This window comes from Typopeltis vanoorti, chromosome 11 (genome assembly GCF_054136105.1).
Source record: "Typopeltis vanoorti isolate ZY-2024b chromosome 11, IOZ_Tvanoo_1.0, whole genome shotgun sequence".
Lineage (NCBI taxonomy): Eukaryota > Metazoa > Arthropoda > Arachnida > Uropygi > Thelyphonidae > Typopeltis > Typopeltis vanoorti.
In genome coordinates this window covers 45,541,754-45,554,285 of record NC_143559.1, presented here as the reverse complement: position 1 = coordinate 45,554,285, position 12,532 = coordinate 45,541,754, and the positions used below count along the sequence as shown (strand labels likewise).

The window sequence follows — 12,532 nt, the reverse complement described above, 5'->3', positions numbered from 1 at the left end:
TACAACCAGGCTTTAGGCTAAGTAGTTGTTGGAGGAACGTAAAGATAAACAAACACTGCAATAGTGGTGACTAATCAGTTCATTAAGGACAGCAGTGATACATGCCGACAATACAGTACGTACTGTACAGTATAAAAAAGCAAACTTGAACACACGACAAATCAAAATAGGTCTAAAGTATAACTGGACAATCGACATTATGAAAAAATACTGTACTCTACTGTAATAATAATAAAATAAATAATAACAGTTAAAATAATAATTATTAAATAAAAATAATAGTACATAAAATAAAAATAATAAATAAAACTTTTTTTTTCTTTCAAACTGCAGTTCGGATTACTGGAGAGTTCGGACTAAAGAGGTTCGGATTATCGAGATACTATTGTATTAGTGTAGTACGATATTTTCGATTCGAAAAATTACTACGTTGTTGTCCTGCGAGATGGAATTAATTATGTCTGTGTTTGTACTAGCGTTAGGAGCTTCTATATTGAAGGGAGATATAGAGAACAAAACAAAGATGGTGGTCGATGAGTTGTTTTTCAGACGATATCTGTTATTTTGCCCAGCAGTCATAGAGCCGGTTGTAATGCATATCTACTTAGAAACTACAGTGCTTTGACGAGACACCAAGAAGTCTACCATTGTTTGTCTTTGCTTCACAGGGTAAGCAACTGTGCAATTGTGCATTCAGCAAATTAACTGACTTGTTGCAGTCGTCACTCGTAAGTGCTTGCCGTTATGTTGAAGTATTCAGTTTCAAATACTTTAGTGATTTTCATTTGTTAGATATATTCTAAGGAAAGCAATTCCAATAACGACAAAATAAGTCAGCATAATTTTAGAATGACTCATTTCCAGGCGCTAGCTAATAAATTTCTTTGGTAATTCCATGCGTTTATCCGGTCATTTTTTTTTTCTATTTTAAGGAAAAAGCAATTTGGTCTCGCATGAATCCAACTAACCGAAAATCCAATATAAGGATTCCATGTATGATGAGAAAAAATAAAATCCAGCCCTATTCCACTCGAAGAATGTGTCTTAACGTTTTCCCAATACTCTACGAACGCGTAAGTGCTTAATTTCAAAATATGTAGTTTATCTTCCGATAAAAGAGGAATAATCAGCAAGGGAAAGCATGAATCTGAATTCCATCACTTGCGAAAAATTAAACAACATTGATGGAAGAGATCTGTTCTGACGAATGATGATGCGAAGAAGTGAAGGCAAGTAATGGTGATGACTGCACCAAAGAATTCGTTCCATAAACCAGACAGAACAGCTAAGAAGTGGAATTACGAAAACGCAGAAAGGTTTCTTAATGCAAAAATGTAAACTGAGGAGCCAGTCTTTATGAAAAATGATTTATATACAGTATGTTATATTATGACATTATTTTTTTATTTGTCGTACAAACCTATCCATTTTCTTACTGCTATCTCCATGTTTTTATAAATAATAATAATCGGTTTTTGATTGTATGTTATAAATTTCCAAGACATTAACTGCTCTGGTCATATGTTGCAGAATTAGTAAGTTTGGAATTCACAATTTTTGGTAATTTTATTTCTATTATATATCTACAAACATTTGCATAAAAATTTACAAAAACGAAGAAATAATATTAATAATAATAATGTAAGGATTTCCAATTTTGTTCATAGTTTTTTCTTTTTTTTAAATTTTCTTATCTTTTTTCTTCTTTTAGTTTTCTTTTTTCTTCTTTTTTTAATTTTCTTTTTCTTTTCTTTCGTTCTTTTTTTTGATGAATATCCTATTGTACTAATTTTATGTTTTTTAATTGGTGTTATTTTATGATATGCTATTTTCTATTCACTAAACACAGTTTTTGTTTGTGTGTACTAAATGTTACCATCTGAATTCCTCTTAAGTCTACAGTGTTACCATTCGGTGGTTTTACATCAAAATGTTGCAGGAGAGCTGTGAAATATAAGAATACCTCAACGTTCGCCATTTTCTCGCCTGGGCAGGATCGTTTACCTAAAAAAACATAGTACCAAATTAGGATTTTTAACTAACGTTTATGCAAATTATAAATTCAAATGCTATTTGAGCTTAATAATAATATGTGTTCACGTTTAAGCATGGTATGAATTCTACGTGAAGGGCGTTTCTTTTTGAAATTAATATACTCATTCTAACCTTTACAAGTTTGTGTATATTTTTGCAGGATTCACGTGGAAAGTGAAGTAATTAAATAAAAACAAGTTCAATTGCGTAATTGATGGTGTTGTGATATACCATATTATGTACAAAAAAAAGAGTACTGAACTTTGACATCCCCCTTCAGTACACGCTATGTTAGATATGCTGTTCGCCTCGATGCACATTAATAGAAAAGCACGATAGAGTCAGTGACATGACCTTTAGCTCTAGCAATAGTTTGACGCTGGAAGAAAAGATGTTTATTGTTGAGTATTATTTTTTCCTGCAAAGTTAGTAGAACAAATGGTTCAAGAATGATCCAAGGAATGGGTATTCCATCATGGGCATTCCCGCTCATTATGGAAATATTTTAGATTTCAGCAAAAAGCTTTTGTTCAGTTTCTTTGTATGAGTTTGCAACAATTTAAGGAAGTTTTGTTCACTGTCTTCTGGTCACTTCCTTGGGATCTTATGAAACATTCATGTTCTTCAGAATTACTTTAGTGATTTGATATTCTGTCCTTCTCTGGCAATTACGACCTGTTGTTTGATAGTTTGAGTTTTTGGTCGTAGGTTAAGGTATTGCAACCAAGTATCTACGAATTCGCTTAACTCGAAGCTTTCTTAGTGATGTTATTGTCTTTGCTTCTTTTTATGCTCTCGGTCAGAGCCGGCGCTAGAGTGTTTGCCGCCAGCATGCAATTTCTATCTAAGCGCCCCTGTAACGATCCAGGAGTGTGTGGTTCTTTTACGATAATAAAAATTTAAATTATTTGAAATTTCTTAAATAAATATTGACAGAACAGCCGCACGTTGGTTCGCTAAATGTAACGAACCGGGGGTGTTGACTAGGCAGGATAATCGTTAAAAATCCGAATATTCAAAAAATTCTCAAAAGTTAAAGCAAATTTTCATAAAGCCACTCTTCACTTTAATCGTTCAATATAATGATACAGAGATTATAGCCTTGTCATTGACCTAAAACCCAAACAAAATTAAAATGAATTTTAATTAATGTTAAAATTTATTTGAACTAAAGTTTAAAAAATTCTTGCATTTTACAAGTTACTAAATTCTTAGTAACTTGTAAAAAATTTTAATAATTTTTATGAGTGGAACTTTAGGAAAATAAAAGAAACTCAAGATAGATGAGAAAATAAGAAAAGAATTCACAAATAATTAGAACATTTAATATAAGTATTCAAAAAAATAACATCTTTACAGAATAACAGAAAATAAATTAAATTACATAAATATACTTGAAATTTTTTAAATTAAAATTTTAAGGTTTTTGATTTCATATTCACAAAATTAGAAATAATGGTCTTAACGTCTATTTCTTCACATATATCATTTTCAATAGCTATTAGCGCCAAACTAAGAAGCCTTTTTTGTGACGTACTTATTCTTAAGTAGTTTTTAATCAATTTTCAACTTGGAAAAGGAACGTTCACCGTTCGCTACACTAACAGATAAGGTTAATAGTAAAAAAAAAAAAAAAAAAAAAAAAAAAAAAAAAATAGTATTCTTAAAATAATTGACAAGTTAGGGAAAGATAAATTGTTGGACACAATAAAATTAAGAATATCGAAAGGGCTTTTGAATATTTAAATTATCCTTCCGAAAAATATCCCGGAAAGCACATAACTCGTCTATAGTTCTATTGCATTTACATATTTATTGTTGCAGTCCTTCAAGCGAATCTCTAAATCGTCACAATTTCTTCGTAAATCTTCGTTATAAATTTGTAGTAATCTATAAAATAAATTGAAATTATCATAATATGTTTTTAGTTGTTTAAAACGTTCTATTAACGAACAAATTGCAACGTCTAGAAGTATATAAAACACATTCTCTCTAAATTTATCTTCTGGCGATTGCGGCGTTTCGTCATGATGCTCGTAGTCCAATTGTCATGTCTTCTTTCTTCGTCGAACTTCCGTACCAGTTTTAAATTTATGTTCTCCATCCACCGCTTCACTCAGTTATTTTGCCGTTTTTAGAACTTCTTTAAAATTTGTATCTGATCGATATCGAAAGCTTAAAAATATTCTCTTGTAAGAATATTTTAAGCTTTCGATAGATTCTAAAGCAAGTGTAATGTTCATATTTTTGTCTTGAAGCATTTTACTCACAGGGTTTATTCTGTTAAGTAAATTATTCCAAGTTCTAAGAGAGCAAATAAATTTATAGTCCTTTGTTTTAGCACATAATGTTTTTGCTTCATGCTGAGTTTCTTTATTAAAATTTTCATTATTTGAAATTTCAAAAAGTGCATCATAAATTTCTCCTAACAGATATCGTAGAGGGCGGATTGCATTAATTTTACTTTCCCATCGCGTTTCTGATGCCTGTTTCAATGTTAAATTTTTTACGAGCTTTAAATGGATTGCCCAACGTTTGTAAGAGAATGAAAAGAAATTTAATATTTCTTGAATAATTGCAAAGAAACTAATTGTATCTGCATTCACTTTGGCTTTTTACGTGCTATGAGCAGCACATACCACGTAAAAAGCGCGAGGATTTTTGTTCGAAAGCAAATTTTGGAGCCGATATTTTTTCTTTTTCATATTTGCTTCATTGTCATACCCTTGACCTCGTATGCCTTCATTGGGAATGTTCCATTTTTCCAGTTGGTCCATTATTGTTGCACATAAACCACGTCCTGTGAAATCTGATATATCTGCAAAACCTAAAAAGGTTTCTCTGATCTTGACGATTCCATTGTCACAGGAAACAAAGCGAATAATAATGGTCATGTGTTCTGTTTTACTTGCATCAGGTGTGCAGTCTAAAATTATGGAATAATATTTAGATTTGCGAATTGATAATAAAATTGTATCGCTCATTGCATTACTTAAAGTTTCCAATATTTCATTTTGACTGTCTTTACTCAAATAGTGTACTCTATTGTTTCGTTGTAGGGCACTTTCAACATGATTTTTCATAACGGGATCAATAGCAAACAGTTCGACTAATTTTAAAAAATTGCCGTTATTCCTTTCATATAATTTATCAGATGATTCGCGAAAAGCTAAATTTCGACTACCAAGGAATTTTATAATTTCACTCAAGCGTTCTAAAACACTCGACCGTTGTTTCTTTTCCGTTTCATACATGCTTTGAGTCTGGAAATCAATAGCAGTTTTTTATTTTTATCAAGTTCCTTCCATTTTAAGAAATTTTTCATGTGAGTTAAACTATTCTCATTGTAAAGTTGTACTTACATTTCTCCAATCGTTATAACCTTGTACAATTAGTACGTGATTCAGTTGATTCAGTAGATGCGATAAGTTTGCAACAAAAGCAAAAAACAGAATTTAAAATTTCGGAATAAATGAGCCATGTTCTTGGCAAGTGCTCCCGTTTTCCATTTTTCTATTATAATACGTGTCGCCAAATTTACGACCATATGTATCTCTGGGATATACTATATTTTTATTTTGAACAGACCCCATTTCAATTAAAACAACTCGTAATTTTTCATCAATATTTCCCCATTCACCTGGATCTTCTAAATTTGAAAAGACTAACAATGTGTTAGTTTCGTGGTCAACTATAAATAAATCTTGTTGTAGTTGACTAAATCCTAACTATTTTTCACTTAAATTATGTTCAATTATCTTGTTCAATAGTTGCAATAGTACTTTCATGTAAACTGGCTGATGTGCACGGTTATTCAACTCTGATTTCTGATGTATCGAGTTGGTTAAATCTGCATTAGAATATTTTAATATTTTAACAAATTTATTAAGAGCCCCAGTTTGTTTCTTAATATCTATTTCTTACGCAGCATGACACTTATGATTTTGTGCACCGAATAACTTTTTTTTTAATTTTTGATTCCATTTCTATTTTATATCCACAAGAAATTATTTCACAACACGACACAGAGACGAAATAATTGTCGGCACTGCGCTACTGTCAGTAGCCTACTGAGATGTGTGCCATATGTCTGGTTAACTAGCAAAAAATGTTTTGTAGGAAAATTCGTTTCTGCGCATGAAAACCGTTCACCGTTTCACTTTACATAGATTGCAGTAGACACAACATTCTGCAGGCAAGCATTTAGCCTGCTCTCGCTACCAAATTGTAAACAGCTGGCTGAAGAAAGAGGCTGCAATAATTTTTTTTTAATTTTTATTCGGTGTATGCGGCCTTATTTATTTTAATATTAATCATTCTAAGAATTTTTTGTTTTTATGATATTATGAACCGTTCCCTGGCTGCGACCCCCCCCCATCGTAGTGGCGCCCTCATTCACCGCATGCTCTGCATGGTCGCTTCCGCCGGCCCTGCTCTCGGTGTTGGATAATGATGCAAGTCTGGTAATCTTTGTACAAACTGCACTTGATTTCATGCATAGAAACTTCTTTATAGTGTAATTGTCTGCTACAAAACATTATATCTTAGAGATTTCACTTAAACTTTCAACCTCTCACTTTAAGATTTTAGCAACGAAGTGTGCATATTTTCTTTATATAGAATAAATCCCTTTTTTGGATTTTATTACATGGTGATTTTTTTAATTTTATTTATTTAAATAAATCGGTAATTAATGAAATATAACCAAAGAAATCTTAAGTGAGATTAAAATAACAATGCACATAGTACAATGTACATTGTATATTAATCACTTAATAAAATTCTTTATTTGTAAATCATGTGCATTAAGCTATTCAACTCACCTATTGTATGTCGTTAAGCAAAGAATTAAAATATTTTTTATGCGATGAATTCATGAATATAAAGAATTCAATAGCACTTCTTGGCCAAATATGATTTCTTAAACCGAATATCTTAAATCTACGTACAATGCTTCTGTAACGAATAATATAGTTTCTCGGAAATTTACTTACCCATCGAAAATGGAATAAAATATTCTGGCTTTACCACAGATTTTCCATCTGGTGTTAAAAACCTGTCTGGAATAAATTCATCTGGATTTTTCCAAAGCTTTGGATCATGGTGAATCGCCCAGAGGTTGGTAACAATAACTGCGCCCTCAGGAATATCGTAGCCTCCAATTGTTGTATCTTCGCTAGCACTAAATATTATAAAGAAATCCGAAGAATATGTAGATCGGTTAAATATGTCCTATAGGTTGTTGAATATTATAAGCAGTAGTATTAGTAATAGTAACACTAGTAGTAGTAATGATCAGTCATAATTCATCAAAATCAAAACTGACAAAAATCAAAATTTCAAATAACTATCACGTTAAGCCTTTTTTATTGCATAATACTTTATCAGAAAACCATAAGATTAAAAAAACTGTGCTGCTTATCTCTTTGAATTCGATCTGTGATTGGCGAATATCTGAGGGACGAATATACAATTCAACGCACTACATTCTAAACGTCATGTCAGCCATGTTTCCTAGTAAAATACATCATTGTCGTCTGAACAACGTAGGAATAGGATTATATTATGTGCTGTTCCTGCTCTGAACATTAGGTGACCATTCAACCTTCTGAATAAGTTAGGTATGGGCTTATTTAGTTCCTGTACCTGCTCTGAAGATGAGGTTGATCTTTTCATCTTAATCTTGGACGTCCACTATCTCTTCTTCCTGTAAGTTTATATTCTAGTGTTAATTTAGGAATCCTATTATTCTTCATTCTTTCTATGCGTTGTAACCAATTTTCTTCTATTATTTATCTATCTGGTATTCTTTTATTTTTTGTATGATGCCTTTTATAAAATTCATTATAACGTGAAATCATTTTGGTATGATATGTGGAGGAGCTTACTTTCTATATTTTGGGTATTGGATATTGTTTCTCGATATCTCGTATTAAACTCCTCAGCCCTTTCTTGGAACAGCCTTTTCGGCCATATAAAGAATAATGACAATGAGCTGTTCTTCATTTAAACTAATAAGTACAATCTTTGAGGAATAAGGAAAGCTAGTATGTAAATTATGTCTGAAATGTGAATTGCCACTACATTCTACTTTGTATCAAAACTCATTTAAGATAACATATTTATTATATCTTGTATAACAAAGACTTATAAATTTACACATTTACATAATAAAATGAAATAAAATAAAAAAAATCTTAAACTTTTCGAAACTTGAATAATGATTACGTTACTTTAATCTATTGCTTTAAAGAGTTTAGAAATTATTTGAGGCAAAACGGATGTGAATTTTGTGCATTGCAAAGAACAAAGGAATAAAGCAATTCAACACCATAAAGAAGTTATGGAAATTATTGGAATCATACAACTGAGCACTTCAGATTATCTGAAAAATGTGTATAATGTAACTGAAGTTGAAACATTAATATTATCATAAAGGATAATCAGCAGCAGGAGATCATCTGATTAATTCAGAGAATCCGATTCCCTAAGGAGCAGAGTATTCTATGAGTACTCTATCAATTCTTGAATTGCATAAGCATAGCATATTATACTCCCTTTTGAGTAATTCGTACGATTATTAGAGTTGCAAGCATATACGAACAATCAGAGGAGACGTTCTGTGATAAAAATTGTGTTTGGAAATCTCTTCCTTTTTTATTTAAATGGATGCAAGAAGTTGGTTGTTTTACATAGCATATACTACTGACTACAGAACTATATGAATTGAGTTCGCTAATTTTGAATGTCTGTTTTTTCCCTATTCGCATATTTCTACTTTTGAATTCTCTAGATCAATTTATATTGGTCTTCTCCATGAAATTAATTTGGTAAAGAAGTACAAACAGATCTACAGCTTACGTAAAAGTAACACGATATAGTTGCCAAAGTAATCACTTCTGTCCAAATTAAGTAAAATTATTTGCATTCAAAAAGAGTTTCTTGAAAATCTCGTATGTGATTTCATATAATAATGTACCTCCAACTTATAAACAGATCAACAATAGTACAAAATTCTTTAAACTTTTCTTTATCGTTCTTAGTAAAATATGCTTTATTTAAACTTCTGTTAATTATATGAATTATCTATTCCTTTAATTAATGATAAAAATATAATATACGATACAGATTAATAATGATTTTTAGTTAGTTTTGGAACAACTTACACCCTGTAGACATTCAATGGAGCGAGGGTTTTCCATCGCATAACTTCCAGTATTGTCGAATAAGTATAAGGCAATTTCGAACGGTCTTCGTAAGAAGCCGTCTTTTCTCTTCCTATTGTTGAATCGATTTCATCCTGAACACGGCGTTGGACTTCTGGGTATGCTGCCATTACTAATAGACACCATAACAGAGTTGTCTTTGTAGTGTCACTTCCAGCTCCATAAAATATCTGAACATTTCCCAGAAGCATATATTCTGGAAGAGAAGTTTAATAAAATCCTGCTTAAAATAAAAGAAATTAATATGATCACTATATATGTAGAATGAATTCATTAATATATATGTGCACATATTAACCGTGGTACTCCGCGAGACGGAGCGCCCCGTTATATACATGGCTTTTTTTCAGCCGGAACTCATTCCAGTAAAAGTTTCGGACTTTAATGGTCCCTAAACACATATTTTATAAGAATTTCAAAACTAGGACTGCCTCCATTTTAAATTCTCAGTTATGGTCGTTGACAACGTAAATAAAAGGTCATCTTTGGTTCATCAATATAGTGCTGCCATCTTGTGTTGTTGACACTGAACCTCAAAGATCGAAGTTTTCGATTAGAATCGATAGTCGGCCGGAAGTTATGGTAGTTACCGAAAACGGATATTCTATATGTAGACGTATACAAACAGACGTTCTCTACGCAAGTAGAGTCAACTTTTACAACGTGGCTGAGTGAGGTCAACGTGTTTCATGGAAGTTTCACCAGTTTTAAGCGATGAATAGTAAATTAACACAATTTTTCTCTTCCGCTCCCGCAAGTGAAAGGTTAAAGCTCGAGAACAGCAAGTATAGTGATGATAGTGATGGGGCAAAAACAGACACGATGGATAGTGATACAAAATTGGAGGCATAAAACGCGTGGGTGCTACGGTTGCTACAACGAATACACGAGTAAAGAGCCACAAGAAGATCTGCCTAACTGTTGGACTCTAGATCGAAGAGCTGATTTTTCAAACAGAAATGAATAGCTCTTGGTGGAGAATAAAAACATTGGCTGTAAAATATGTAAGGATGTCGCAAGTTTGGGAGTAGAAATGAATAAGCAAGGTATGAATATTTCAAAGTCATGGGCAAATATTCAAATTTTTCATTATGATAGGAATAAAAAGAGATCAAATGACTTCACTACGTAAAAAAAATTCATGATCATAAGAACAGTTCAGCTCACATTGCCTACCGCTAAAATTATAGAATCTGCAAAAGAACGAAAATTGGGGGTAGCTTATTCAAAAAATTTGAAAATGAGAAAGAAGTCACTTGTAGAATCTTCATAACAGCATATAAAGTCGCAAAGAAAACCCAGATTTCAAATGACATTGAATCAGAAATTGACCTCCAAGAATTGAAGTGCAGTGACCGGGGTCGAATTCTACATTCTACAAATGCTTGTGTGGAACTTAAATGGAAAAAAATCGTTTAAAAAAATAATAGACTCAAACTGTGAGATTTTCCTTTTAATTGACGAAAGCACCACTATTAGCCAGTTGTCATTAATAATATATGTACGCACAATGCTAACTAATATGCAGCAACACAAGTATTTTTATTGACATTGCAGAGTTAGAAAATATATCCGCACAAGGTATTGTCCATAGCTTGATGAATACCCTTAATGGATTGGGGTTTCATGATGATTATTTGAAGAAACATCTTGTTGCAATTGCCTGTGATGTTGGGTAGTGGCTCTGATTAAGGAACGCTATCCTCGCATTTTGGTTTGGCATTGTGCCATCCATAGACTCGAGCTCTCTGTTGGCAGTGTTTTAAAAAAATACTTCTAAGAACAAATCAACCATTTCAAGTCATTTCTTGACACACTTTACTGTCTCTATCACCAGTCACCAAAAATGTTAGAGAACTACGCAAAGCAGCTGAAGATCCTGACAAGGAAATTTTCAAATTTGGAAGAGTTTTAAGTACATGTTCGGTGGCTTCTAATTTTGGAAGTGTTTCCGCGGCGTGGAAAGATTATGAAGCACTTGTGGCTCATTTTACAGCAGCAAAACAAGATGAAAACAGAGACAAGTCTGAAAGAGTAATGTATGGGGGCCTTTTGAAGAAAATAACAAGTATTGATTTTGTTTTGGATCTTGGATTGATGTGTGAAGCTCTCCAAGAATTGTCAGAGCTTAGTGTTGAACTGCAAGGAAGGGATATTACACTCTACAAAGCGCATAGCAGTATATCAAGGCAGATTCGGCTGTCTGAAGACAAGAAAGTCAATGGCGGGCCTTTTGATCGTGAAGCTATACAAGCAGTTCAAAATCTAAACTTTAAAGGAATGACTGGAAAAGAGGGTAACCAATCGATCAACACTGTGAATGGTTCTCTTGATCCTACAAACTTTTATGACTGCTTGAAACAACGAATGGAAACTCGCCTTCTATCTGCAGAAGAGATGCAAATTCCAGAATGGACAAAAGTGTTGTATCCAGAATGTTGGCCAGACGGTGCTGAAAGTGATGTTACTTTCGGTGAGACTGAAGTTGAGAGCCTGTGTACAAGGCAACGAATGCCAGACCGACAGGTTGTTAGAGGTTTTCTTGAATTCCTGACAGAGAAGAAAATGCCTGCTGTCTGTGTATCCCCATTTCTACTGCTGAATGCCTCACATTCCGCAGTAGAAATGGGGATACCACTCATGCAATTAATAAACACTATGAGTGGTATCCCCATTTCTGCTGCTGAATGTGAGCGTGTCTTTTCACAGATGAATCTGTTTATCACACCGACAAGAGCTTCTCTACAAATGAAAACAGTGAGTACACAAATGTTCATCAAGCAGGTTGGGCCTTCTCTTCCAGTTTTTCGATACTTACCATATCAATTCCTGGTTCCTGAAAGGTAAACATTTAGCAACAGACACGAAGAGTAAGGAACGAACTCGTGAAGATGGCAACACCAGTGTGATGATCCCAATTTGGAAGCTATTGTGAAAATTAAGGTATTTTTCGAATTTTTTTTCACCTTTGCTTTAATGTTTAATGTTTCATTTCCATTTGATATATATACTATCCATTTGTCGAAAGTAAAACAACGAGAACTTCAAAGGCCTCGTATGTTTCGATTTTCTTGAGTTACAAGATGAGATGGTAGAGTTCCGATAAAGTTATATTTAGAAAAAAGTGTTGTATATACATTATAACCATTTATGTATTTATGCGCTATTTCAAAGTGAGTGCATGTTACTGAGGCTTCCAACAAAAGAGAGTGTGTGGAGTAATCGTCAATGATATGTACACACAGCTTCACCCACAATATGATGACTATGAA

At 32.8% G+C, this 12,532-nt stretch overlaps 2 protein-coding genes across 2 annotated transcripts; one reads left to right on the top strand and one right to left on the bottom strand.

The window, feature by feature from the left end:
• Positions 1-1,727: 1,727 nt before the first annotated feature.
• LOC150101495 (cytochrome P450 2J4-like) lies at positions 1,728-9,451 on the bottom strand. The gene is made up of 3 exons (XM_090400815.1): positions 9,201-9,451; positions 7,029-7,216; positions 1,728-2,004 (listed from the first exon to the last, which is right to left on the bottom strand). Exons 1-3 carry the CDS (start codon positions 9,449-9,451, stop codon positions 1,826-1,828), a joined length of 618 nt encoding a protein of 205 aa, XP_090256941.1. The 3' UTR covers positions 1,728-1,825.
• An 842-nt stretch (positions 9,452-10,293) lies between these two features.
• On the top strand, positions 10,294-12,107 carry LOC150101494 (E3 SUMO-protein ligase KIAA1586-like). Its single transcript, XM_090400814.1, has 2 exons — positions 10,294-10,306; positions 11,098-12,107. Exons 1-2 carry the CDS (start codon positions 10,294-10,296, stop codon positions 12,105-12,107), a joined length of 1,023 nt encoding a protein of 340 aa, XP_090256940.1.
• The last annotated feature ends 425 nt before the right edge of the window (positions 12,108-12,532 follow it).